General features: G+C 44.5%; 1 protein-coding gene across 3 annotated transcripts in view; it reads right to left on the minus strand.

Annotated features, from left to right (window-relative positions):
- The window catches only part of zzef1 (zinc finger, ZZ-type with EF hand domain 1), a 51,527-nt gene that overhangs the window by 22,153 nt on the left and 2,260 nt on the right, over positions 1-27,114 (minus strand). For 2 of the 3 annotated variants that reach the window (XM_012865196.3, XM_036143414.1), the window contains 38 exons: positions 25,045-25,239; positions 24,721-24,904; positions 24,440-24,639; positions 21,817-22,027; positions 21,560-21,676; positions 21,300-21,478; positions 21,072-21,170; positions 20,894-20,985; positions 20,648-20,793; positions 17,022-17,127; positions 16,641-16,859; positions 15,996-16,087; positions 15,006-15,226; positions 14,641-14,774; positions 14,301-14,371; positions 14,105-14,219; positions 13,811-13,976; positions 12,750-12,871; positions 12,527-12,649; positions 12,168-12,337; positions 11,997-12,078; positions 11,707-11,908; positions 11,465-11,580; positions 7,609-7,849; positions 7,431-7,510; positions 7,249-7,339; positions 6,688-7,174; positions 6,145-6,309; positions 5,944-6,063; positions 5,664-5,825; positions 3,019-3,151; positions 2,739-2,877; positions 2,139-2,304; positions 1,797-2,059; positions 1,068-1,240; positions 803-974; positions 542-705; positions 7-287 (listed from right to left, as the gene is read on the minus strand). In XM_012865196.3, coding sequence (XP_012720650.2) covers positions 7-287; positions 542-705; positions 803-974; positions 1,068-1,240; positions 1,797-2,059; positions 2,139-2,304; positions 2,739-2,877; positions 3,019-3,151; positions 5,664-5,825; positions 5,944-6,063; positions 6,145-6,309; positions 6,688-7,174; positions 7,249-7,339; positions 7,431-7,510; positions 7,609-7,849; positions 11,465-11,580; positions 11,707-11,908; positions 11,997-12,078; positions 12,168-12,337; positions 12,527-12,649; positions 12,750-12,871; positions 13,811-13,976; positions 14,105-14,219; positions 14,301-14,371; positions 14,641-14,774; positions 15,006-15,226; positions 15,996-16,087; positions 16,641-16,859; positions 17,022-17,127; positions 20,648-20,793; positions 20,894-20,985; positions 21,072-21,170; positions 21,300-21,478; positions 21,560-21,676; positions 21,817-22,027; positions 24,440-24,639; positions 24,721-24,904; positions 25,045-25,239 — 6,199 coding nt within the window. The remainder of the gene's footprint in view (positions 1-6; positions 288-541; positions 706-802; positions 975-1,067; positions 1,241-1,796; positions 2,060-2,138; positions 2,305-2,738; positions 2,878-3,018; positions 3,152-5,663; positions 5,826-5,943; positions 6,064-6,144; positions 6,310-6,687; positions 7,175-7,248; positions 7,340-7,430; positions 7,511-7,608; positions 7,850-11,464; positions 11,581-11,706; positions 11,909-11,996; positions 12,079-12,167; positions 12,338-12,526; positions 12,650-12,749; positions 12,872-13,810; positions 13,977-14,104; positions 14,220-14,300; positions 14,372-14,640; positions 14,775-15,005; positions 15,227-15,995; positions 16,088-16,640; positions 16,860-17,021; positions 17,128-20,647; positions 20,794-20,893; positions 20,986-21,071; positions 21,171-21,299; positions 21,479-21,559; positions 21,677-21,816; positions 22,028-24,439; positions 24,640-24,720; positions 24,905-25,044; positions 25,240-27,114) is intronic. The other variant, XM_012865198.3, reaches the window with a different exon arrangement.

Genomic DNA, 27,114 nt, shown 5'->3' on the forward strand with positions numbered 1-27,114 from the left:
ATCTACCTGTCTAAACAGACAGCCCCAAGGCTGAAAAGCAGCTGGGTGGTCTTCCAGCCCTGAGTCTCTGAACAAGCGGGGTCCCCTTGTGTCAGCAGCTCATATTTGTCTGCCAGCGCCTCTGTGATGGCGGCGTCGGCTTCCGTCGGAGTGATGCGGAGTAGCAGCTGACCCAGGAGTCCGAGGGAGAGGTGGTAGGCCTCGTTCAGAGAGCCAGCGTTGGAGATCACTGCTCTGAAAAGGTGCGGCAGGATGGAGCTCAGGCTGGACAGACTGAGGGTGCTGCCCTGAGGACACATGAGAGGAAATTCAAACATTAGGCTTTAATAAAAAGCTAAAATAATTAAGAATTAACAAATGGTACACAAAATAAAATGTTCAGTAGTTCAAAAGGTTATTTTTAGCGTGATTCTTTTTAATGATCTTTTTAAAGGCCAACCAAGAGGTTCATTCCTATTTCTGTGCCTTTAAACACAAGAGGAAAAGATCAAACTATTCCCCCCCCCCCCCACATATTGGTTGGATACAAAGCTTCACATACTGGCTTGGCTGAAGGGAGCATTGCTGCCAGCAGTCCTACGATCCTCTCTCTGGAGCACTCAGAAAACACGTGCTCCTGCAGGGGAACTTGTGGCAGCCTCTCATCGGTCTCCTTGACAACATTGGATGCTGGGGAGTTGAGTGCTCCTGGTCCTGATTCTGGGGCTGGAGAGTAGTGTAAGAAAGAAAAAGGAGTTCCTCAGAATGACTAATGAACAAACTGTGCAGTGATCAGCCCTTTATAGGGAACCTAAGCACCTACGTCGAACTACAGGAGAAAGCGGGTCCTCACTGGACACAGAGGGAGTCTGGCTGAGACTACCTGAGTCTAGGGTGTCCTGAGCAACCAGCTCCTTTTTGTCTCCCTTGACAGAGCTTGGGGGTATGGATAGGTCAGGAGGAGAACTCAGCTCCCCCGCCTTTTGGTCCTTAAGCTGTGGAGGAAAATGTTTGACAAGACGCTGACTGACAAACTAGCACATTATTTTAATCTTCAATTAGCCATGTGCCAACAGTGTATTCCTGACCTGGTCCTTGGGAGATGATGGAGAGCAGATTGCTGCAGTGCTGCCAGGAAGTGAAGAGGTGTCTGTGGCTGAACTCAGCTCCTGGGAGGTCTGAGGAGATGCCGGACCCATCTCACTCTCAGACACTGATTCAGTGGAGGACAGCAGAGCAAGCAGGTTTGAAGAGCGCAGAGCTTTGTGTAGGACAGAGAGATGAGAACAAACATTTATTTATGCAGCGAAATGTGAAGGTTTGTTAAAAAAAACCTTTCTTCTTTTGCTAAATGTTTTTTAATCCATCATAGGTGCTTAAAATCTTTATTTCTCTTTGTACTCTCTATCCTGTCATTTCCTTCCACCCATTCTTTATATTCCTTTCATTTTCTCCCCTTCTACTTTTCTTCATTCCCTCTCTCCTTTTCTCATCCTTCCTTCGGTTTTCTTTCCCTTCCTCCTCCTTTGCCCTTCCTTCTTTTCTGCCCTCACTTCTCCCCCTCCATTCCTCCCACTTTCCTCCTTTTCCTCCAATGCATTTTGCTTCCTTTCACTCTTTCCTCGCGTTCTCTTTTCTTCCATTCCTTCCTTTTCCTCCCTCCTCCCCATTTTGTTTCAGTGTTTCTGTTCCAACATCACCAAAATGTGATGCAACCTGTTGCGGGAGACTGTTGGGATAATGATAGAGGATGTTTTCTCCAACCTGACCACTAGAGGTCTGTAGTCTATGAACTGGACAGTCTGACTGAGACCTACCTTTGCCAGTCTGGCCTTTGAGCAAGCAGTCAGTGATAAGTTGGGAGCACTGAGCCTGCAGCACTGAAGCCAGCTCCAGGGTTTTGCTGTCTAAACATTCTCCCTCTGCGTGTCTCTCACTGCTCAGCTCAGATGTATACAGGGCCAAAGCGGCGAACAGCAGCCAGGAGTAGTTGTGGATGTAGGGCTGGATGAGGCGGTGACGGTCACTGACTCGTATGGTCACCATGGGGAACACAGTGATGCGATGGGTGGGCAAGTGGCTGAAAATGAGAAGTGTTGAAGGGAAAATGAATAAACCACTACGGTAAGTTGGGAAAGGAGGATTTTAACAGCGTGTACCTGTCAGGATACTTCTTGGCGTTGTAGCAACCAAAGCACAAGTCAAAGTCCTCACAAACGTTGCAGTTGATCCTGCTGCCAACAATGAGGCCCTGACAGTGATCGCAAGCGTATTCCATGTTCACCATTTCATGATCATCCTCGTGGCCTTCAGGTTTGGCTCCACCTGATCGCAGCAAAAACAACCCAGTTAATCTTTAATGCAGGTCTTCCTGGCTGGGTGCTATATAGCTAGAACTCCCCGATATTAAGAAAAAGCATTTGTATGGAACATTGCCTTCAAATTGCAATTACAGTATATTCTTACATTAACCCACATTGTCCTTCCATTATTTCCCTTCATTTCTATGTCTTCCACTACTCAGCTGTAGCACTTGAGCCAATAGAAATATACACCAAGCGTGAGCATTAAGGCCACTTAAAGTCAGTCTAACAGGTCAAAGACATTATTAGCATGAAGAGTGTACATGCATGGCACCTGAAATATAAAATGCTCTAAAATGTTGTATCCCAGCCATCCTTGATCATTGCGACTTTGCGATGCAGAGTGTGTTTCAGTATGTCGTGCAGCTCTAGTTGTAGTGTGACGGATGCGCTCACTGAGAAAGCAGGTCTTGCAGAGGTCCATATCCATGCACTGCAGGCATCTGTAACGGTGCCAAGGTGCCATCCTCTCACAGCCGTCGCAGGAGATCACCACATTCAGCAGGTCACAGTACCGTGCAATGAACATGTGCATCTGAAGGAAAAGTACTTTTACACACACGGTACCACAGATGTATTTTATTTCAGACTGAGACTTTGGTTCCTCGGTTAGGAGACCAGATGAGACTGCCCCCTTTTAATAATAGTTTAACATGTTTTACAGGCTTTAAAATACCTTCCTCCTGTCCTCCATGGATTCCTCTTCATCGATTTTGTCGTACCATTTTTCAAACATGCCGTCCATGCACTCATCCATCCATTCCTGGTTCTTCTTGTAGTCTGCGATTTCATCCTCCTCCGTCCACTGACTGACCAAGAAAACGTCAATTAAGCACCAAGCAGTTGACTACCCACATTTTATGAAGAAAAAAAATGAGCCGCCCCGAGTAGATGGGATTTTTTAACTGGCTGTCAGCAAATGATTACAACTCAAGTTATTTTTGGGTAATTTGGGCTTTAACTAGAGCTCAAGTAGTACTTTTGTAATCACCTATGGGCTAATAGTTTGCACAGCAAAGCATTTGTAGAATGATTTGAAATCACAGATAAAATAATAATGAACATTGTTAAACAAAGGACGACCCGATCACCACTAGCCATACATCAGAAAATTGTTTTCTGGTATACAATCATCCACCAGATCTTCTTTCCTTACACAAAATCAAACATATTTTGCATATGAACTAAGAAATGTAAATAATATATTTGCATCAATAAAAATGTATAGTGTAAACAAAACTCATACTTTTAATTTAATAAGCATAAATAATAGGAATTCCCTACAGTGCAACCAAACACATTTATTTTCTAAAAACAGACTGAATGAAGGAGCCAGAAACATCTCTCCACGATTCATTCACCTGAACATGTCGCTGGGAAGTTTCCTGTCTGTCAAGTCTCTCTTGGTGAATATGGCACAAAGCAATCCCATTGGGTCTTTTTGAGTCATAGTTGATCAGAACCACATTTTCAATCTGTGTAACTTCCTAAAACTGCGCTCATGCCTTCATTGTCTGAGTCTTTTTCTGGAGAGTTGTGTTTAGAACCTCTAGTTCACTGATCACATCTGTAGCAAGACGTCCCAGTACAACACCGCCCTGTTGCAGTCAAACACATAAACCCTCTGTCCTGCTTACAGACTCAGATTAACTTGCAGTCATCTCATCTAGAACCATCCCATATTGACAGAAAACAGCACAGGTAGCAGGTGAGTCCAGTCCATGCTCTGGGACCTAAGGGCCGGATGGACAGGGCCTTAAACTTGTCTTTCACCTTAAAAGACTGCCAAACAAAAAGCACCATGGTCATGTATCCACATCCAGCTAAGTACTTTTCCCACAACACGAGACTGAGCTAGAGCTAGAGCTCGATAATTAACAGCCTGTGCACATGCCTTACCTCTGAGGCTCTCAACAGAACATCCAAAATGATGCTGACGAGGGTTTTCACCTGATGTCGACGTTGCTGCATGACCCTATGAAGTCCTCGCACACCAGTAAATCAGTGCATCATCTCCTGCTCAACACCAGAGACACCCTTGTCTCGTCAATGATAATGAAGAAGTGGAACACAGGTAAGCAGCGGATCTGAGCTGCAATTTTACTTATAACTGATGAACTCATCTAATGCATCTGCTTATTCTAACAACCCTGATATGTGCAGCCCCCTCGTTGCAGATAACCACATACTGAATGACTGATCAGCTTCAGCTTTTTATTTTACAAGCTGCTCACAGTTACTTTGACGATTTTGATGCCCTCTAACGGCCGATCCCAGTAGCGCCAGAAACATCTCAGCCCTAATATTTGAACAGGATAGATCTACAAATGTGTAGTAACTAGGCTGTTTTCTTTTGCAGCAGATGTAACAGCCCCTGTGTGACCCTGAGTTCTCATGCATTTTCCCAGTTTTCAAATCCAATATTGACCAAGGCTGGATCTATACTCTCAGCTTGTGAGGATTTCCCTGTCTTAAAGCATTGAGAGCAGTGAAAACAGAGCATAATCATTAACCTTATTAACAAGCAGCCAGGCTTAGTTCTCGTACCATGCTTGTTGGAACGTCAGTGTCTACACTTTAAGGAATTGTTTTTGCAAAGCTTTAGGGTCAGGTTGATTTGGCGTTGTATATGTTATTATCATGGCAACATCTTCTCTCTCTGTGCCTCCTTCCTGTGTCTCTCCTTCCTCATACAGTGTTTTTACTACTCTGGCTGCCCCCTGGCAGGTCCTCTACTGACTGACAAGGACCTGCTTCACCATGATCTGGAAACACCTACACGGCAGAAGGATAAGGTGAACATTTTAAATTGTATGATTTCAATAAACAGTGGCTGGATAAACTAACATTATAGTTAAAAACCTAAAAGCAACAATAAAGCTATTCCCCTACAGCGAGCATAGTTGTCAGACAGCTTTGTGATCTGTGATCACGTTATATTATTTACAAATGTGCAAAACATAAGTCCGCCATGGCTTTGTTGAGCACCTAAACTGGATCTAGTTTACATACAAAAGGATCAGTTGAAAATCCTGATCTAAAAAAATGTAATTGTGGGCTGTCTGTTAGGAAATGAAAAGCCAAACGATCAATCAAGTGAACCAAGATTTAGGTACAAATCAAATATAAAAAAAATTATACCAATAAATAAATGTAAAAAGCTTTTAATGTTTCAGGAATTAGGATTTTTATCTGTTAGATACTTCAACAAAAATGCATACTTTCCAGATTAATCAGGGCTGTACAGGTGAAAATGGTATCTTCAGTGCATGTGTCGGGCCTTAGGTTAAAGAAAAAAAAAACACACAAGGCTGAGATTACCTGATGGCGATGTCATGAACACTGATGTTCTCCTGGGACATGGTGAGCAGGAGGTCTGGAAGCTTGATGCTCTGGAAGAGAGGAAGGTCCTGCACCTCCCAGTTCATGTCTAGGAGGTGCAGGAAGCAGCTCTGCACACATGACAGTGCTGGGAGCAGAGCTCTGGGGAGCAGAGATCAGGATCAGCACAGTAAACACATTTTAATACTAATCACCACTGACAGCTCTTTTCAATCTGTTATGAGTATAAACAGGCATATAATCGAAGACAACGTCTCACTTCTCGTTGAGACTGCTGAAGCCCTGGACAGCCTCCACCAGCATGAGAACCAGCTGATGGTAAGAACGCCTGACCTCCTCTCCAAGTTCCTGCCCGCTGTCTGATAACTGAGAGAAATAACTGAAAAACAGAGAAAATGACTGATGACGAGTATTAAATGTGCAGGATGTTGACATGCTCCCAGGGTTGGAGGTGACCTACCTGGTGAAGTCTTTCTGACATGCCAGCAGCTCCTGCAGGAACAGGATGCAGTGAGGCTGGAAGAGGTGTGGCTGTCCCAGCGACCGTAAACACTGCTGAATCATCTCCAGCACCTTGCACACACTCAGAGCCTGGGCTTTGTTCAGGGCCAAGGTGTGGAGGATGCTACGCAAAAGAAAGCTGAATCACTTCAACCTTTCAGTCAGTTCCCCGTGGCATTTACAATACCAGCATTATTAAAAGTTTATCACTAACAAATGTATAGTAACAATAAAAACACAGCTGTCTATTGCAGGATTTCACACAATACAGAATTTGAAAAAATGTGTACAATACCATAATACCCCCTATAGCTTATGATTGCCTCCAAAAATCAGGGGCAGAAAAGTGCTGGATCAATAAACGCTTATTAACATTGATTAAGTAATGATTTACAACAAATTAGCTAAATCAATTAGAGAAAGACTACATGGAGTTGTTCTACTATAGCTAAAGTGACCAAGGTGTTTATACCACGGCAGAGCAAGTAACTTTAATGTGTACCTTGCTGTTGTGAGAGCCTGATCCTTCATAAAGTTCAGGATGTGTTTGAGTATTGGGTAGCGCTCTTTGACAGAGGGCGCCATGTTGGACTCGTCAGCAGAGCGGCAGGACAGGAGGCGAAGGCGTGAGCGACTGAACGGAGCTTTACGGGGGAACGTAGACGGCGAGGCGGGCTCCGCCGGCTGGGAGGAGAGGCTCTCCGTGGAGCCTCGGTGGCCTCGCTTGCTGTGCTCAGAAGACGAGGCGTGTGGCAGTTGAGGGCAGGACAGCTGACTCTGCCCATGCCCGGCCTCACTGGCCTCGTCAGGCAATCCAGGCTGCGGTCCCAGAGTGGAGCTGGGCTGGAAGTCTCCTTCTGAGACTGAGCTTGAGCAGAGCAGTGGAGCACAGTTGCCCTGGGTCGCTTTTGAGGAGTCACTACCCTGACACGATTTCCCACATGGAGCAAAACGAAAAAGTAAGAGGCTCTTCTCGATGCACATCTCAGCTGAAAGAGAACAAGGTGGCAAACTATGAGCAGCCCTTCTTTATGAGGCGGATTTGATTATCTGGAGCCCTTACCCAGAGAGTCCATGGTCACCTCTTCCCGACTCCCTTCTTTATCATCATAGATGTTCATTTTGCCAACCAGGTATCTCTGCTTCATCTCCAACTGAGAGGAAAGAGTAGAAGATTTTCCTCTCAAGAAGTGCCACCAGGAGCAGTGACTTAATATAGACACAAATCGTGGGAGTGATGCTCACCATCCATGTTCTGATGCTGTCTGCCAGAATGTAAACTTGCAAAAAGTCTTCACTCAGAAAGGACATGCAGCCTTGATGAACTATTTATACAGAGATGCAAAAGGAGTGACAGATCAGCCAGAATAACAGGCCCCAGTGATCCCTAGAAAGCTCCACATCCAATTACAGCCAGCATTACCGTATGCCTTCAGGGCCTGGTTGAGGGCTGGGGTGTGGTATATCATGGCTGCCCAGATGGCATTCACAGCCTGGTCTGTCTTTGACCCAGCAACAATCTCATTGCTCATCGAGTGCTTTCTGCAAGCCTGTACGAGGGTCCACATCAGTTCTGGTTTATGGTCTGACGGTTCTTGTGAAGGGTTCCAACGTGCAAAGTCCTCCAGGAAGACCAACATCTCATTCAAAGTCGCCGGGTCCTTCTACACGTTGGGGAAAAGAAAGAACAGCAATTTACAAGAAGAGCCTAACAACAGCTGTAACCAGCCAACCATGGAAGAATAAAGTGCTTTCTCTTTTCATTCTGGGGTTTAACAGGGGTAAACATGTACATCGAACCTGAAGGCTACAAACCATAAAAGGGACTCCACACCATGAAAACCTGTGTGAAAATCTAAGCACACCCTTAATTTTTCCATAAGATTTAACAGGAAAAGTAGCAGCCAGATGCTGCAAATCAAATGCACTTCATCATTATTCACAACTGGAAAACAGCTGCCGGTCATTCCTGGAGAGAACACCACAGTAAATGCACCACCAGGTCAGACCGGGCAATGTTGAGGCAACGAGTATTAAACCAAGACCTTCGCCTCAGACTCTACAGGCCTCAGTTAGCACGTTAAAGGGGTCATAACATGCAAAATACAACCCTGAAATACAGTTTGTTGTGTGTTTGGGGCCCCTGGAAGTACTGGTAAGTTCCAAAGTGTCGTTTAGATCTCTTTAGATTCTTTTTGGGTCATATTTTTCAAGATTTGTCTGTTTTCTGTTACATTTTCTTCGCTGTTACGTCACAGCCGTTTTTTGCAAATAGTAGGCGCCCCACGTCTTGCGCCAGGTTTAGTTGTCGCTGCGATGTTGTATTCCAAAGTGAAGGAAGACAAGTCTAAATGTACGTTTGTTGGGTGTATTAACCCACACGAGTATCTCCACTGGGTCCCATTATCAGGACCTTGTCAGTGTCTGGTCAAACGTTATTTTTCGTGGGAATGTGCCCGCATCAGAGGGGAAAGACCTTCTCGTTTGCATAAAGCACTTCAAGGATCAATGCTTCAGTAAATTTATCCAGTAATGAAGGGTTCCGAAGACGGCTAGCGCGCCAAGCTAGCCTCTCCGGCAAAGACCCGTGTCTGTCGTTGTGTGGGCTGCCACCCAACAACAACGACAAATGCGAAGAGGATGGCGCCCACGGATCGGATTCTACGGCCAGCTGGGGTTCCCAAGCAGATTTGGCCACAGCGCCCATGGAGGACTTCCTAGTGCTGGACTACGAGGAAGAAGATGAAGCCATCTCGGAGCTCCTCATTTCAGAGGAGGACGACGATGATGGATTCTTCATTATGAGCCCGCAGGCTGCAAAGCCGGGCGCGCCGTCGGTTCCCCGGGATGACAGGGAGAGTGCGACAGCCTCTCCCGCCATGTGCATGGACATGCAGTCAGTGTGCAAACGCGCTGCATCCAGACTCAACATCCCATGGCCTGAAGTAGTGGCGGAGACCGCCAGATCCCGCTGCGAAGGGAAGAAATTGCAGACAGCTGCTCCCCGTTTTCCCGGAGCTCCTGGATGAAGTAGCGGTCTCTTGGAAGGACCACCCGTTCAGAGGGAAAACCCAGATTCAGGGAGCTCCGTCCCTGGACTTCGAGGGCACGTTGCCAGCCAAGGCGGACCGCTTCCAGTCCACCCTGACGGACAGGGCATATAAAGCGACAGCGGTTGCGGTGTGTCCTCCATGCTTTCTGCATACCAAGCGGAACTGTGCGAAGACATGGCTTCCAAACCGGATCCTGACGTGTGGGATGAGATCACCGTGATAACGGACCTCTGCCTCCGCGTACAGCGATGAGCAGTCCAAGCCACGGGTAACTCTATGAGGATGATGGTGTTGCCGGAAAGAGCTAGGTTTCTCAACCTGACCAACCTGTCGGACCGAGAAAAGGAGGAGATTTTGGACATGCCAATCATGCCAGAAGGCATCTTCGGGTCCGCGCTGGCATCCATGCAACAGCGGTGTGAGGCTCGGAAGAAGGAGGACGAAGCGCTCCGTTTCTGCCTACCCAGGAAGACGGAACCTTCTCCTCAGACATCTCACTGATGCTACTCTGAGAACCGGGGTTACGCAAGTAACCTATAGATTTGCCCAAAGACTTCATCTGACCGAGGGCTCTGTTCCTTCTGAGTATGGAAACGAAGGAAACAGCAAACTGGTGCGCTGCTGCTAACTGAAGTTTTAGCACTTTATTTCAGATATTATAGTGCTTGCTGTATGCTCACTTATAGCGTGCCTATTTGGAGTAGCAGTATGATATGAGCAGCATTGTTTTCTCTTTCTCTGGGTCAGACTCTTGCTCGAACATGAGGCTGAATGGAAACGTCTTCCGCTGACAGTTTTTAATAAATTTGGAAGTAAAAACTTTCTCTTGTGCTATATAATAATATCCCGGCCATTAAACTAGAAAAATGGCAAATGAGGTGGAGCGGCAGGCCGTGGGAGATGGAAGGGGGCGGGTGTGAATGCCATGAAAAAGACGCAGTCTCAGAGGCTGCTGATGATGGGCTACAAGAAGGGTCTGTTGAGCTTCACTCACGAAGAATTCAGACCGAAGTATCGCGGTTCCACTTTATATAGACCTCAAGTGAGTAATGTGAATGTGAAAAGGAAGGATTTAAAAAGATATTTGCCCTTTAAAGTTCATTTAAATTAGACAAAGACTGAATAAGTATAGCTTGTTTGGAAAAGTGGTCATGAACCAAAGTCTTCCTTTTTAGAAACCAATATTTCAGTTTAATTTGAATGAACCACATAACATCTGGAACAAGGTAGGCAGACCCATATAGAGATAACAAGAATGTACAGCAATATTTTGACCAAAATCAAACAGCATTTCAGCACAGAGCCCTCAAAGCAACTATCAAGCATGGCAGTGGAAGGCTAATGATTTGGGCTTGTTTTACACTAAGCTATAATAAGCTATAATATAAGTTTATTGTTATTGCGCAGATTGTACATAAAATCAACATCACAAGTAATTGAATAAAGATTAGCTAATTACTTGAAGAGCATGCATTAAAGCTCACTATGTCAGCAATATGAGGTGGTGCTTGATTATTGCAGCAGAAAAAAAGCAGTTTCAGGGAAGTTTTAAAATGTATTGGTAAAGTCTTTAAAAACACTAGAAATATGTTATTTTGTTAGCAAAACAAAGGCAGATTGGACTGCTTAATAAAACCCACTAACTGTGGTCAACGTCTACAATGGGCCCAGGACAGGGGACATGTCTAATTACTGCAAGTCAAGCCACAAGCTTCCAATAGCGATGTGACTCTTCTAGAGTCACATGTGAGGCCGTCTTTCTGACAACTGAAGCTTTCTAATAACTGTCAGCAACAAAACAACATTCTCAAAGAGCAGATGTAAAAGAAAAAACATATTTATTAAGTTGCAATGGCTTAGCCAAAGCCCTGATTAAATTCTGGAGCGGACCTTAAGGAAGCTGTGCCAAAATATAATGTCTGTAAAGCTCATTTAACTGACACAATGTTGTGACGCTATTTACAAACTGATAAACCTACACAGGAAGCAGCTACTTTAGGCTGGTGCTGATAAAGGTGGCTGTACAACCTGCTGAATCGTGAGGGGCAATTTGTTTTCTACACAGGTTTTACAATCTAGTTGCTTCTTTGTTTAGTAAAGAAAATTAAATAACCTCATGTGTGTTTTCCCCTTTTAGGTTCAATAAAATTTTTTAACCTGCTAAAGATCAGATCATGGTTATATCCAGACCCGTAATTATATATGACTACATAAACTACCTCTTACCTGGATGGGGGCGTCCTGTGTTTCACACAAGCCATGTCGCAGGATGGGTTTCCACAAAGGTGAGGCCTGAACGTGAGACAATTTTCCTGGTGGAAGCTCCTTCACACTACGGATCTCTGGAGAACAGCAGAAACCACAAACGTAACTGTTTTAATTCATCCTTAAAAGGTCAGGTGAGCAGTCAAACACAAAGCATCTAAACAAATACGACAAGAAAGCACCAAAAATTTGCGCCGTCTCACCATAAGGGGATTTTAGTGCCAGGGTTCTGGATGCGAGGCGACCCATGAGGCGGGCCACCAACAGCTGCAGGTCTGACATCCAGGAAATGGTGATATCTGGCAGACCCAGCGCTGTCACTGTGAACTTGTACCCCCACTCATTGTTGCTGCTATCAGAGTGGAACAAGAACTGCAGCTGGGGGCCTGCATCAAACGTTACCTTCTGCAGGAGCAAAGACACCATCTCGTTAGAGGATAAAGTGAAGACAGCTGTCCATGCTGGGATAAGCGCTTGGCTGAGAGTAGCCTACCTTTGGCCATTTCTCGCTTCCAACCTTCATATCGTAGCGCACCTTTCCCCCTCTGGAATCAGTAAATTCTAGATAGTCGTATCTGTGAAGTTCAAGTGAGACACTGAGTTAAGATGCTCACTAGGAGTTTCCTAAGCACTATATTATTAGGTGTTACTGTGCATCAGTAACCTCTTCTCTGTCTCGCAGCGTTCGTCAAACTCCACCTCGAACGAGGTTGCGCCGGGGCAAGCGAAGACGGTGGTCTCATGGCGGCTGTTCTCGTAGTTGTGAGGAGACTCCATGTTCCAGGTCCTGAGCACGACTGGCTTCTGGGGCTGGTGTGCGCTCTCTTGATCTACCTGCATGGTTCAGTCGTTGGAACAAGCACAAACACAAGGCTAAATTCAATTTCCAAATCTGGAGGGGAAACATCCATTTAACAACAAATACGGGACGATAAATGTTAATAATATCACATTAAAACTTAGGATGCATTTCCGCCTATTATGTTCCTACACTGGAATTATAATGAGTTATAATAAGCTGACCTTAGAGAAGATGTCTCCAGTGTAACTGGACAGTCTTTTGAGAAGCTCGACCAGTGAGGAGAAGCTCCCCAGCAGCACACTGTGGGGGATGTCCAGCGAACACAACTCCAGTAAGAAAATCATCTGCCAGGAGCAGAACAAATGTTAGCTAAATGGTTCCATGAAATCAGCTTTGTAATTGTGCAAGGGAGCAATTAAAATGAATGAGAGAAGAATGCATTACCAGCTGTCTAAAGACTGTGGCCAGGATAGAGCTGCCCAGTTTGTCTGTAATGTCACTACTGGTGAACCTTTCCAGAAGGGAACCCAGCACAGCTTTGATACTTCCCAGGAACTGATCCACATCTAGAGAAAGGGTTTAACTGATGAAACCGTGCTGCATACCCTTAGAACCATCGGTACCTTGGAAAAAAAAGCACGGGGTGGGGTTGTGGTGGCCTAAGAGTTAGAGCAGCGTGTTGAGCTCTGAGAAGGTTGCAAGTAGCCGGTTCCATCCCCACAGACTGCCACAGTGGGTCCCTGAGCAAGGCCCCTAACCCCTGATTGTTCCCTAGGTGCTGCAAGCTGCCCACTGCTCCCTAAGGGATGGGTTAAAGGCAGAAAACTAATTTCTTTGGAATGTAACATTGCAATGACAAGATTTCTTCTTCTAAAAAGTATTCATTATTGTTTATCTATTCCATATTTTGTCCTGTCTCAACTTCAGTGTATTTTATGTTACAGATCAGCGTAAAGTGGTGTTTGACTGTCAAGTGAAAATTATGCATGGTTTTTAAAATGTTTAATAATCTGAGAAGAGAACCTGTTAGACACTGTTTGACAAAATGAGTGCACAAAACCAATCACAGCTTTAAAGCTGTGATTGCACATATAGGTGGTTCTACAATGATAATAATCATCATCATCTTTATTTGTCATTGCAACATGAAATTTGCCCTCTGCATTTAACCCATCCCCCTGGGGGGCAGTGGGCTGCCTCTGAGTGGCGCCTGGGGATCATTCTGGGGCTACGGGTCTTGCTCAGGGAGCCAAAGTGGCAGTCTGTGGGAGTTGAACCCAGAACCTCCATTGCACAAACATAATAGGCCACTAGGCCACCACTCCCTTGACAAATCTCATTTTCCCTGCAGGTTCCAACCATGTCATTGCCATCACATATAATCCCAATAAAATACATTAAGGTGTGGTTTTAATATGAAAAAATGTGGAAGTGCTCTGAATATGTTTGCACAGCCCTCTACTGCAGCCCCGTCTTAAAAATCCAAGCCCAATGACATGGCTCACATTTCAGAAGGATCTCCCTGGCCAGCTCGGATGCAGCGGGCATGGACGTTCCACCTTTGAGCTGCAGGTGGCACCAGGAAAGCAAGCTGCCCTGCAGGGCCCAAAACAAGGACAGTAACACCGTCCTGCTGGCACCGGTCCTTCCATCCGCCATCATAGCCTCACACTGAACGACGGGGGCGACATTTGACAACAGAGAGCAGAAAGTTTGAGAAATCTTTGATGCGACGCTCCAGCAGACTGATAACTGATTTCCAAATCTAATTGAAATAAAAAAGGAAAACGTCTATCAACCTCTCTGGATGCAACCAGCAGCAGCGTCTCCATCACCAGCAGTATGGGGCTGATGTTGAAGTCTGAGGGAGCTCCTTTGGGGGGCAGCAGGAGAAGACCGCTTGGATCCTGGTTACTGTGCAAAGAAATCTCACCTGTCACAGAACTATTCAGTGTGAAGAGATGGATAAAAGTGTGTTGAGACATTCATTTTTACCTGAAATAATTACAAAGTGATTCAAACGTCACCTTCACAGACTCTGGCTGATCGTCTTCAGTTATATTTTTCTACAAAGCACCAGATAAGGATTACTAAAGCTGAAGTGGGACAGTACAGACATAACAGTCTACAACGAATGGTGTATGAACGTATCATATAAAAAGTGCATATAATTAGGTAAAAGATTTATGGATTGATTCGAGTTAATTTTCTTCTATGGAACAGTTGAAAGACATTAGCAGGAATTATTCATGTCCCCATTTTTGCTTCTTGAAGACGAAAAACTAATCAGTCCTTTAATCCTTTAATATTAACTTTGTAAGTAAGTCAAACTTACCATCATGTGAAAGAGTTTGTCGCGCCTGTTGAGTTTATCAGGGAAGAAAACCGCTGCTCCATTAAGAATGGCCTTAACAGCTTCCTTGTGCAAAATGGCTTCCATTACCGTCTCTCCCTCTGGGCCGTCCACAACTGAAACACAGGAATCATGGCTGATGTGCACTGACTATTGGTGATCGATAACATTAAAATTCTTTCTCAGTATTGGGCCCTGACAGCCATGATGCTGGCGCCCAGCCCCAACGTGACTTTGACTCTTTGACCTTCTGGCTAGCTGTGTTTAGGGGCCCTGAGATTAAGAACACGGTAGAAGCAGCATCTTTTGCCCATGAAACCTTTATAAAAATGTTTGCAGGTCCTTACTGTGACAGAGGTGAGTGTAGAGATCCAATACAGCCTTAGCAGAGAGACTTTGAGGATCTTCACTGCTGACCGTAGATGGAGCTGCTGCAGCCGAGGTCCCTTCGTCTGGCCCTTTACTGTCCTCTGTGTCCTGGGGCTCCACAGGGTTGGGCAGCATGGGGAAACAATTCTGCATCAACTGAAGCAGGAGGACTCTGCTCTTCAACACCTCCTCTTCCTCTCTGAAACCCAGAGATAATCACCCTGCTCAGTCATAATCATGCCTGTACTGCTGTCATAACAGTGTTTGCTAGAGAAGCACCAAGAAATCAGCTCTGTTATTGTTTCAGTCTTTTGCAGAGTCTGGTTCACTCTGTGAGGGAACATGCTAGATCAGAAAAGGTTGCTATATTATAAGAACTAGCAAGTAATTTCCCTCTGGGATTATTAAAGTATGTCTGATTCTGAAAACCCAGGTGTTAGAAGAGTCTAGATTCTCACAGGAATGCACACTACAACTCCTGTTAGCAATGCTAAACGCACCGATCGCCAATATAAACTGTTAAATACCGTTTAAATGTCAAGTCTGGGATCATGCGTGTGTTGGTTTTTAAATAATAAAGAGCATTGCAACACTGGCTGCTGTCTCTTACACACTGCTCCTGATGTAGAAAAAACGTCTGATCAATCACAGAGAGGCTACAATAAATGAATGAATAGTTTAACAATAAAGACCAAAGCATACACTACAAGAACAGAGACATCTGTTCTCTCCCACGGCCAAAACAATGTCATTTTGTTCTCTATGCCTTTGTTTGAGAGGTCTTACAGCTTGTTCTTGAAATATGCTCTAAGCAGAACATTTGCAGCATGTCAGATAAATAGTGATTGCTCATACATAAAAAGTTTATCTGTTGTTTACAAAGTAGGGAATTAACCACAAAAACCTCTGATAGGTGCATCTCCTGTGTTTGGGAATCATATAGCAGCAGCAGGAATTTGATCACTCACATCTCCCTGAGTTTATTGTAGAAGCTCCAGAAAAGGCTAAGGCTGAGACCATTGAAGTCCAGAAGATACTTTTGCCTGAAGTGTGGAGCATCCTGCAGAAACAAGTGCAGATGGTTACTGAGAGTCAATCTGATGTACAAGTATAGATTCTGCAATGCCTGGTTAAGGCCACTAGAGGACGGCCATCCTGAATATGATGAAAATAAATGAGCTCTGAAAAAATTAAATCACAATTTCTGGTTTGATACAAGATGATGACCAAACACGGAAATGCCTGTCAGCCGGTAAAAAAAAAAAATCAACACAGTTCTCTTTGGATATAAAAAAATGTTTATAGAGTGTATCATTTACCAGAATGTGGTTTAGTGTTTCTTTGCTTTAAAAGCGCAGCGTTTTGTGGAAAGGGAGATTTCACATAGACATACAGTGCTGTTCAAAAGTCTGGGGTCATCCTCCACATCTTTATATTCTATCTGCAATCAACCAGACTCTCTTTTAATGCGGTCAGGATCAATCGAGATCCTGATTTCCTGGGAAAACTATTTGTCTCATTTCTGCTAAATGTTTTTAGGTAATGTTATGATACATTGAAAATTAAATTATACCACAAATGTAGCCTAAGTCCACCATGCAGCGCCACGTTACCATGTCTCGTGTAAGCTGCTGTATGAAGAAAAGCGTCTTGTTTAATAGACAAAGACCCGTGACGGCGTTATGATCAAGGCTCTCTCCCGGTCCGCTGAGGTCGTCCAGGTCGATGAGCCTCTCTGTGCCGGGGCACAGGTAGCCGCTGAAGCTGAGATTCTGCACACCAAGCCGCTCGGCTGAGTCCTGCCTGGTGCAGAGGAACTTCACCATCAGGAACTAAGACAACAGGAAATCAGGACAATAAGATGCTGAGACTACACAAGCAATTTAGATCAAACAGTACAAAAAAGTTCAATAAAGAGAAGGAGACTGGGAGGCAAAGAAAAAGTGTCGAAAAGGAAATCAAAAGGTTAAAAACGATATCAGACTGGCTAGTACCTTTGCGACGCGACACTGCTGCAGCTTGATCTCCACATCGTTCCAGTCCTCTTCAAGCTCAAACCAGCCAATCGGCTCATCCTCAGTCTGCACTGAAATTCTCCCACTGCAGAAAATGGGATTTAAGGCGAGACTTAAAGGTAGCAAACCACACAGATATATACGGTGGAGGGTTTGCTCACTTACAGATGTCTTTTGTTGTTGCTTTTTGTCACACACACAAAAGAAATCATCCAAAAATGTTGGAATATTGGATAAATATAACCAGGATAAATACAAAAAGCAGTTTACAACTGATGATTTTAAGAGGGAAAAAGCTATCCAAACCAACTTGACCCTCCAGGAGAGTAACTGACCCCTTGCCCAATCATGAATTTACAAGTGTTATACTACATTATTTTTAGAAAGCTGAGCTCTCTTTCACAAGCCAAACCCAGTGCTGGTGACTAGCTGACTTGCAGATAAAGTTATAATTTAAATAAAACCTCTCTGATGGCTGAAAGATCCCAACAAGCAACACATCATCCAAAAACTTTATAGACGGTAGAAATATTAAGCCACTGACATCCATCAGTCTGTAAAGGGTTGTAAAGATATTTCTACCACAGAGAATAATCCACACTATCCACTACTTGAGAAAACATGCAGCGGAGGTGAACCTTCTCAGGAGAGCCCGGTCAACCAAGACAACTCCATGAGCTTCTCAGCAAATCCACCAGGAGGCCACAAAACAACATGTTTGCCCTGCAGGCTTCACTTCCTTACTTGAGGTCAGAGCTTGTGGTATAACAATAAGGAAGAGAGACAGGGAGAGTCTGAAGGCCCAAAGCACCACTGACTAAAAAGAACATAAAGACCCATGTCACATTTGCCAAAAACAACAACCTGATGATCCCCAGGCCTCTGGGGGATATATTCTGTGGACTGTTGAGAGAAAGCTGAAGCATTTTGGAAGGTGTGTCCGGTTACATCTGACTTCTAACTACCACAGCGTTTTTGAAACAGATCAACACATAGTCAGTCAACCATGGTGGGAAGGTTGGGACTTGAATGAGTTGGCACAATTGATGGGATGGTGAACTTTGCTCTTTTCCAGAACATCATGCAGGAGAACGCCCAGCCTTAAGCCCAATCACGCCTTGGTTCTGCAGCAGGACAATGATCCAAAGCGTTGTAGCAAGGCCACCTCTCAATGACTCAAAAATCAACTTCTGGAGTGGCCTAGCCAAAGTCTGGACATTTTTTCCAATTCAGGTACTCCAGGATGACCTTAAACATGCCGCCCATACTCAAAACCCTCCAACATCGCTGAATTTAAACATTTCTGCAAAATAGTGAGCAAAAAGTCCTTGGTGGTGATTTTAAAGACTCCCTGCCAGTTATAGTAAACTCTTGGTGCCAGTTGTTGTTGCTGAGGGCGGCACAAGGATTTATTGGGTTTACTAATAAAGTATTACTTTTTCCCAGAGTGCCAGGCAGGTTTGGATAGCTTTTTTCCTCCTGAATAGGGCTGCACAATATATTGCTTTTTTGTTTGTATTTTTCTATAAGTGTTTTTAATATTGGGTCTGCTTCTTATAATTCTGAGTCTCACCAGAATATCATCATGGTTACACAATAACAATAAAGACTCTTGATTCTTCAAAAGAATTCAGTGTCTTCACTCCGACTTTAATTAAAACTTGAAGCTTAATCAACAAATGACTATCAATCAATCAGAATTAGATTGTATTTTTATTGCGAGGACTGGTTCGGGTCGATCCATAATCCAACCAGCGTCCACCTAAACACTTTTTTTGATTAACTCATGAACTCAGTGCGCTGGCCTGGGGGAGGATCATTTCCTCCTGCTCTCTCATCTTCAGCAGCATGTAGCTTAATTATGGAAAGCAACGACGTCTCTCAGAACCCGGTGCGGCTCCATTCTCTGCGCTCAGAAGAATCAGAACCAACGCACCTTCGCTGTTGTTGTTGTTTTTCCACATACGCAGAAGAACAAAACTCCTGCGGTTGTTTTAGGCAAATTTAAGAACTCTGGGAACATCAGAGAGTTTCTACTTTGAATAATGCTTGGTGCCAGTAAACGCACGTCGTAGTCGGATTATTTGATATTCAGCCATATAAACGGCACATTCAGTAAAACGTTCTCTTAATCTAAACACATTTGGATCTGCGCATGTAAACATAGCTACTGTCATTCACAGTAGCTATGTAGCACAGTAGCTAACAAGCAAACATCTGCATCAAGCATCAGTGTGCCGTCTCAACTCAGTTGTGCAAAGCTTGCGTGTTACTTATTGTTTCTGGCGTGTGAACTGCTCTCTATCTTTTGTACCTTGGCCCTGGCAAGGAGCGGGTAGAACTCGACTTCAAAGGCGGGACTAAGAGTCAGCATCAAAAGGTTAGAGCCAAACAGATAACTACGGACGTGAGACGCAACTCGCTCCATTTTTGTAATTGGTAGTCTGTGAAACATGTCATTCCATCCAGCAAACTCTCCAGTGCGCGATTTTTGCTGCTTCTGTCTAAAAACAATCGGAGGAAACATGGTGTACTCACATGTACTTTCCAAATTTTCCATGGCACCCAGCCATAAAAATCTATGGTTACAGAAAAGCGCTGCTGCATGCAATTCTGGCGCTGAGAGTTACGCATCATAAAGTCCCGCCTCCCGTGCTGTGATTGGTCCAATCTGTTTTAGACCGGAGAGTATGGAGCCTTACCAGACTGTCTGGCCAGGCTATATCTTTTGAGGACTTAGTTGAAACTGTTTTCTGTGTCGTCATTTGTAGAATTTACTAAATTTCCTTTAAAAACCCCGCCAGCGCTCTGCCTGCGCCTTGTTCCGTTCAACTCGCTCTGCAGCCAGTAGCATTGACAACGCTCCGCAGGTGAAGTACAGGACTCTGCGACATGGCAAGCAATGCATTAATCACGCGAGACAACGAACCGATAATGAAATTCGTTGCCAAGGCTTTTAATTCTCGATTTTATCAATTCATTGTTGCAGCCTTAATAAAGCCTTTTTCAGTGCCTAGCATGCTTTGTTTAAGGATTGCCCTGTATTTAGCTCCCTGTCCCTGCAGAAAAAAAAGCATCCCCTCAGCATGATGCTACCACCATCATGTTTCACTGTGAGGGTTATGTGCTCAGGTTTATGTGGAGTGCCCAAAGCTTTAGATGTTGTTTTTTCTCCAACAAGCACTCTTTTAAACTTCTCTACAGCTGTATTCCTGGCCTGTCAGTTCTGTTTCTTGGGCTTCAGGATGCCCTTTGATCTCTAATGTTCTCTAGCAAACCTCTGAGGCCTTTGAAGGACAGCTGGATTTTTGCTGAGATTAAGTCACACAGGTAGCATTTACCAAATGGGGGACTTCTGAGGGCAATTAGGTGTACACTTTTTAGATATTTACTCAGTTTTTATTTTTCTTAAATTGGAAAACAACATTTTACTTCAGATTTGCAATAATGCAATAGTTTGTGCTGCTATTACATATAATTTCCATTCAATAGATTGAAATTAGTGTTTGTAAAATGACAAAAGGTGTCCAATTTCAAGAGGCGTGATGACTTTTGTAAGGTATGTCAACATTAAAGAAAAATGTAGAGCAAAGAGAAATCGGTACCTGTCCTGTACAAACTCTTTGTAGTCCTTGTAGTTCCATGAGTCATACTTTTTGAACCTCTTGAAATGTTTCTCTGCATCAAAAGAGTCCTCCTCCGTGTACGCAAACACCAAGCCGCATTTAGCTCCAATGGCTCCTTTTCGCACCTGATCACATAAACAGCGATGAAAACATTTCATAGTCATCCTCTATGGCAGCATGTGTTTTCCAAGTTCTCATGAGAAATGTGAAGTAGTACTATCTTACTTTGATCTTCATCTGAGTGACCTGGAAGTTGCTCTGGTCCTCCGTGGACAGGATCACGCTGGCTTTCTTCTTGCCGCTTTCCGTGAGAAAACCTGGAGGGCGGAGCGAACAGCAACCGACATGTGACCACGCGTTCATACCGACCTTCAACTAAAGCTTGAGTTTAGCTGGGCAGTACCATCTCCAGTGGAAGTCTCTGTGAGCATGTTCTCTGGTCCTGATTTCTCCTCTTTACTCTTGACATCACAGGCCTGCAGGTGAAGCTGAAGGGGCTTTCCTGCAGTGAGTCACAGAACGGTTCAAAAGCGTGATCATCTCCCCAGAAGTTACAGACACTCAGCTGTTGCTCTGGTAATGCATATGGTATAACGCACAAGTTAGAGAGATGAAGAATAAGACAAATTACCATTACAATAAAGCAGTCGCAGCCTAACGGAAGCCATGGAAATGATGAGGGATGAGGCCTTGTACTTGGTCTGTAAATGACCGCTGATGCAGGACAGGGCCTGGAGTATTTTGGCCACGCTGCCTCTGGCCAGGGCAAAGGCCAAGAGAGTCATTTCTGCATCGGGGCTCACACAACAGCTGTAAAAACACAACAACAACAAAAGTCGAATCATAAGAACTGCCTTACTGCAGCTGATGAAGATGGAAAGACGAGCTTACTTTGCAATCCGGATGAGAAAGCCATCCACTTCCTCCAGAATGTTTAGGGAGAAGAACTTGGGGAACTCTGTGGATGATGGTGTTAGGGACAATGGTGGCATGTGCTGTAAGGCTTTCCTTGGAAAGAAACAGCAAAAACAAGCTGAGTTTGTGCATTTCACGTGCTTCTCCTAATTAATTAGCGAGGTGAAAATGTAAACACTGCAATCCAAGCAAACACAGCTGCAACCTTCTTAAATCTGAGCCCTGTATCTTACTGTGTGCTTTGGAGGACAGTGTGAGCCAGAGCTGGGTTCGTCTCCATCGATGCGGTGACCAAAGAGGTGAGCAGAGACAGGTACCAGATGGCTGAAGCATCCGAGACCGACACCTCTTTACTCTTGGTGATCTGATAACCCAGCGTCTTCAATCCATGAATGCGTGTGTCACACCCGTCACTCAGGCACCGCTTGATGTTGATTTGGACGTCTGGGATTAGTTAGGGAGAAAATGCAGTTAGATGCAACGGCCTTAACTAACGCTTAATAAATTAGGACAAGAAACATGAACCTGAGCAACGTTTTTAAATACAGAGCAAAGAAAACGGCAACATTTAGCAGTTTTTCTCATCATTCCTGCCATGGCCGAGGCAGAAATGTCCTCATAAACTCTAAATTTGAACTCCGTGAGGCAAACATTGGAGCAGATCGGCCAGTCTCGTCTCCCCTCTCCGCTGCTGTCACCCCCCACTCCAAATTTTTGCGGGCAGAGAGAAGCTGGGCCTCATTTATTAGTTGGGAATCACATATTTTTCCCAGTGGATTATTGTATCCTTAAAATAATACAAACATTATTTGTATTTTTTTTCTTTATTTCGGTTACTGTTTCTTGCAGAATTCTTCAAAGGGTTAAGGTCACAATAGCCCCATTTACACTGCCCTTATTAAACCGATCCGTGCCGAGCTCGGTCAGAGCTTGGATCAGTTAACCAAGCCGAGCTTGGTTCTGACGACCGTTTAAACATCGCGCTATCTCGGTTTCTTGGTTTCCTCGCCTTCTAGTGACGATCTGCGGTACTACTGCTCTCTGGGATTGAAGGAGGAAATCAAGCAAATCAAAATGGCGGCGCCCGTAACATTCAGGCAGATATGTTTGGTTATATTTCGTAGTTTGCGGAGAGTCAGGCGAAAACGGCAACTTTTGGTGAATTTACTTGATAGAGTCGGCTTTTGGGAAGTGGATAAGACAAAAAAAGTCTAATAAGGATTTACAGACGCAGGAAACAATGACAGACGCTGAGGTTTATCACACTGCTAAACAGAATCATCACTGGAAACCGTGTGTCATGGTAGGGAAGCTAGTATTTTTATGAATGTCTGAAATGTCAGCTGACTGTAAGGAGATAACGCGGTCTGCTCATGCGCTCTTTGTCATTAGAGAACTGAGCCAGAAAAAAAAAGGGCCAAACCCACACATGGAACTGGTCTGCATTTAGCGTGGTCCGGTTGTGTCTGGCTCGGTTCAGTTCAGTTTGCGTTCCATTTACACTCGATAGTTATCTCGGTTACCGAGCTCGGACTGGTCTCTGCACGGTTAAAAAAGGGTAGTGTAAACAGGGTAAAAGTAATGCTTCATTGCAGAGTACACTGATGGCTGAAGGAGGGGCAGAAGCCACCCCCAGGAGGCGTTAACCACCTTCTGGCTACCCGAGTCTGTGGAAAAATTAAGGAGCAGAACAGAGTGGAGCCCGGCTGAGCCCAGTAGAGCGGGCGGAGTAGGGTAGGGCCAGTGGAAACGCTGGTATGTCTCTACCAGCTTTGCTCATCTAGATACTGACATTTTGGTTCATTCTTGTATCCAAAAGTGTCCCAACTCTTTCAGATTGAATGGAGTGTGTGAAAATCAATTGCCAAGTCTTGTTAAAGATTCACAGTTGGATTTAGATCCAGAACGACTGGGCCCTTCTAACTCATAAATACACTTTGATTTAAAACAGGGGTCACCAACACGGTGCCCGTGGGCACCAGGTAGCCCCTAAGGACCACATGTGGCGCGCTCGAGCCCTTTCTAAAAATAGCATAAGCCTCTAGTGAGCCACATCTAAAATGTTACTTTATTACGTTGCTCTTCTTTGGAATCCGTTTTGCATTTATATAGATTTGAAAATCTATATCTAAGAAAAAGCATTAAAGATATGTTTATTTTACATAATGTTAAAGCGAGCTCTGACTCTTGGTCAGTCCTGGTAGCCTTTTGTATGACACAGTACCAGTGAAGTAGCTCTGAGAGTTAAAAAGGTTGGTGACCTCTAATCTAAACCCTTGTGCTGTAGCTCTGACTGCATGTTTAGGACTGTTGTTCTGCTGAGAAGTGAACCTCTCCCACAGTCTCACAACTAATTAGATGTTCCGGTGCCATTGATTGTACTGGGTTTTCTTTAGGAGTAAAGGGGGCTGAGTACAAATCTACATCTGCTTCTCAGATGTTTATATGGAAATATTTGTCAAAACCATGAATCCTTTTCCTTCCACTTCACAAGCATGCACTACTTGGTTTTGGTACCGCACATAAAATACCAACCAAATGAACGGAAGTTTGCGGTCATAAATATTGTGACAAAACATGAATAATGAACGGGTCCAAATGTTTCTGCAAGGCGCTTTGAGCAAAAACTAAACTGCTGAGTTGCAAATTTACCTTCACTCATTAGGAGATGTCTACTGAATAGGAAATGCTTCCTACTGGATCTATAGTTAGGCTTTAAGAAAAGACAGCGTTGAGAGTAAAAGATGTGGCACTTGATCAGTTAGCTACTAACCAACCTAGATATGGTCAATATTAGTTAATATCGTGATCATTCTCAGAATGAAGAGGAAATGCGACAGGCTGACAGTCACTTACAGGGGTGCGTGATGTTAGCGTTCTCCAACAGAGCCACATAGCCTGTGACATTGCTGGGGATGCGGATGTCTCTGATCTCCTGCAGGGCCCGCCGGCTCTTCCCCACAGACACCGAGACCAGCTGAGGCATATAGCTGTGGTCGTTGGAAGCCACGGCAATGGCCAGCCGTCTCAGGACCACGTCTGGTTTCATCTTCAGTCTGGGAACAAAACGCAAGGAGGAGCATTAAAAAAAGTCCCGACAGAACAGCTTCAGGATCAGAGAGAAAGCGCATCCTTACCTTATCCAGTGTGAACGGGCGCTGCCGTCTGACTGCCAGAAAGACGATGTTTCCCCATTTGTCATCTTGTAGATGTCAGGGATGTTGGACGAAGCTTCTATGGTGCTGTAGCACTGTGTGACCACCTTGACTTTATCTACATCTGGATCACGGTCTAGCTCTGCTCTGTACTGGATATCTGAATCTGAAAGAAACCAACTCCAGTGAGGACAATTTCTGCACAGCAGCAGGGAAGTAGACATGGATTTGGCCTTAGCCTAGGTTTAAGCCAAACCCAAACACATTAAAACGTTAATATTTAGATTGCCTTATTCTGTTACCCACCTTTCTCCTTCTGCAGGAGGAATTCCAAGAAGTCTTGAACCACACTGGACCTCATGGTGCAGATGCTGTTGTAGCCCTCTAAAATAGGGAAAGGGATGGCACTGCTGGGAATTCGGTTCCTGTGTAGGAATTTAAGGATCTTAGAGGCGTGAGCTCCTAGTCTGTCTTTGCTCTTGGAAAATATGTCGACAAAACCTGTATGGAAAAAAACAAAACATATAAAGACAAGCATAACAATAAGATAATACCCCGACTACATACAAAAGGGGTCAATACATTTACAGTGCTATGCAAACCTGTGTATCAAACACAAAGTGCATAATTAAGAAATGGAAAAAAAAAAAAGGATACATGTTTTTCTTTTTTTAATCCAATAAAATCTGAAAAGTGTGGCGTGGATTTAAATGAGCCCCCCTGAGCCCATCCTTTGGTTACAGCAGCAATTCCTTTTGGAGTATGGCTCTGACAGCTATGCACATCTGGTCGATGAATGTCCAGCATTAGTTTTCTGCTGCACATCACGTTTTGCATGTGAGAAACATTTTCAATTTTTCCTCCTTTGACCAGGGCACTTTCTTCCAAATGTTTGCTCTGTTCCTCCCTGGAGCAGAGGTCATAGCGGACTACTTGACTCCTTGGCCTTGTGAAGAGAGTCGACTTTCTTTGCAAGACCAAGGAGGTCGTAGTGGACTACAGGAGGTCCAAGAAGACTGACCACGCTCCCCTCTGAATGCAGGGGGAGGTGGAGGAGCAATTTGACAGCACAAAGTTCCTGGGCATTCACAACTCCTCCGACCTTTCCTGGTGTCTCGTTTATAAAGCTTATAAAGCTCACTTTCCACGCAAATGTTCGGATCTATACTGTCCTCACAGCAGCTCTGACCCAGGCGTACGCTCATCTTGGAGATGGGGGAAAGTGACAGTTTCAGGGACCAAATATTTCCTGGCCAATATACCGCTTTAGACTCAGAGCGTAGCATTTTGCTGTAGCCTTGTAGGGAAAGAGGCTACACCCGCCTCCAGGTGCTGAAAGGCAGCTCCCCAACCCCCAGAGCGCAGAGAAACCACTCAAACCCATGCAGCACTCAGCGTCCATCGGCTTCCTAAAATGTTTTTTGCAGTGTTCATTTTTATTTATTTATTTTTGTGGGGGGAGGGGGTATTATCGAGGGGAGAACCTCTCATTACTCCTCTCCCTCGTCTGAATGTCGATCTGAGCGCACAGTTTAAGAGGAATTTCCACAGGAGCACAGCTTTCGTCTGACGTTGAAAACAGCAATCATGTTTCATTTTTAATGTGGGCAACATCTGTGCTTTCGTCTCTGACTTTCTCATTTAATAAACGCCTCTCTTTGAAAATGTTCTGAAGTTTCTTTGGTTTTTCACAGTAGCCGCCACGTGATGGTGATCAGCTGACCCATTTTTTTTAACACAGATTAACATTCAAGAGGTGCTTTGCATTGATCATTTAGGGTTGAATCTGGGTGTGTAGAGGGCTGAACATGAGGGGGTGCCAGGTACACGAACATTCAAGTACAGCTGTGAACTATGCCTGCCTCTTTGCCTGCACATGGTTTTATAAATCTGAAGATTTTTTGGTGTAAGCCAATTTTTTTCTTGCTGTACATACACTTTTAGTATGGATTCCATGCAAAGTTTTATGAATGACACCCCTGGAATGTAAACACTTCCCACCTGGTGAAGAAGGCCCAACAACTGCTCTTCTTCCACAGGAAACTGAGACGGTTAAAGCTGTTAAAAAAACTTACAGAGCTACCATGGAAAGCATTTTATGTCTCAGCATAACAGTGTGTTATGGGAGCTGCACAGTGCAGGAGAGGAAGGATTTGGGACAGAAAAGGGCCAGACGGGTCGCCAAAGATCCCACCTACCCGGGCAACGCTCTGTTTGATCCACTTCCATCAGGTAAATGCTTCAGAAACATTCAATCAAAAACTAATAGACTCAGTTTCTTTCCAAAAGTTGTGAGGGCTATCGCCCGCGGTGGAGAAGTTTCTGGTCTGTCACATGTTACAATCACACTACTGGTAATGCCTATTTGAACACTCT

The sequence above is a fragment of the Fundulus heteroclitus genome, chromosome 11 (assembly GCF_011125445.2).
Source record: "Fundulus heteroclitus isolate FHET01 chromosome 11, MU-UCD_Fhet_4.1, whole genome shotgun sequence".
NCBI lineage: Eukaryota > Metazoa > Chordata > Actinopteri > Cyprinodontiformes > Fundulidae > Fundulus > Fundulus heteroclitus.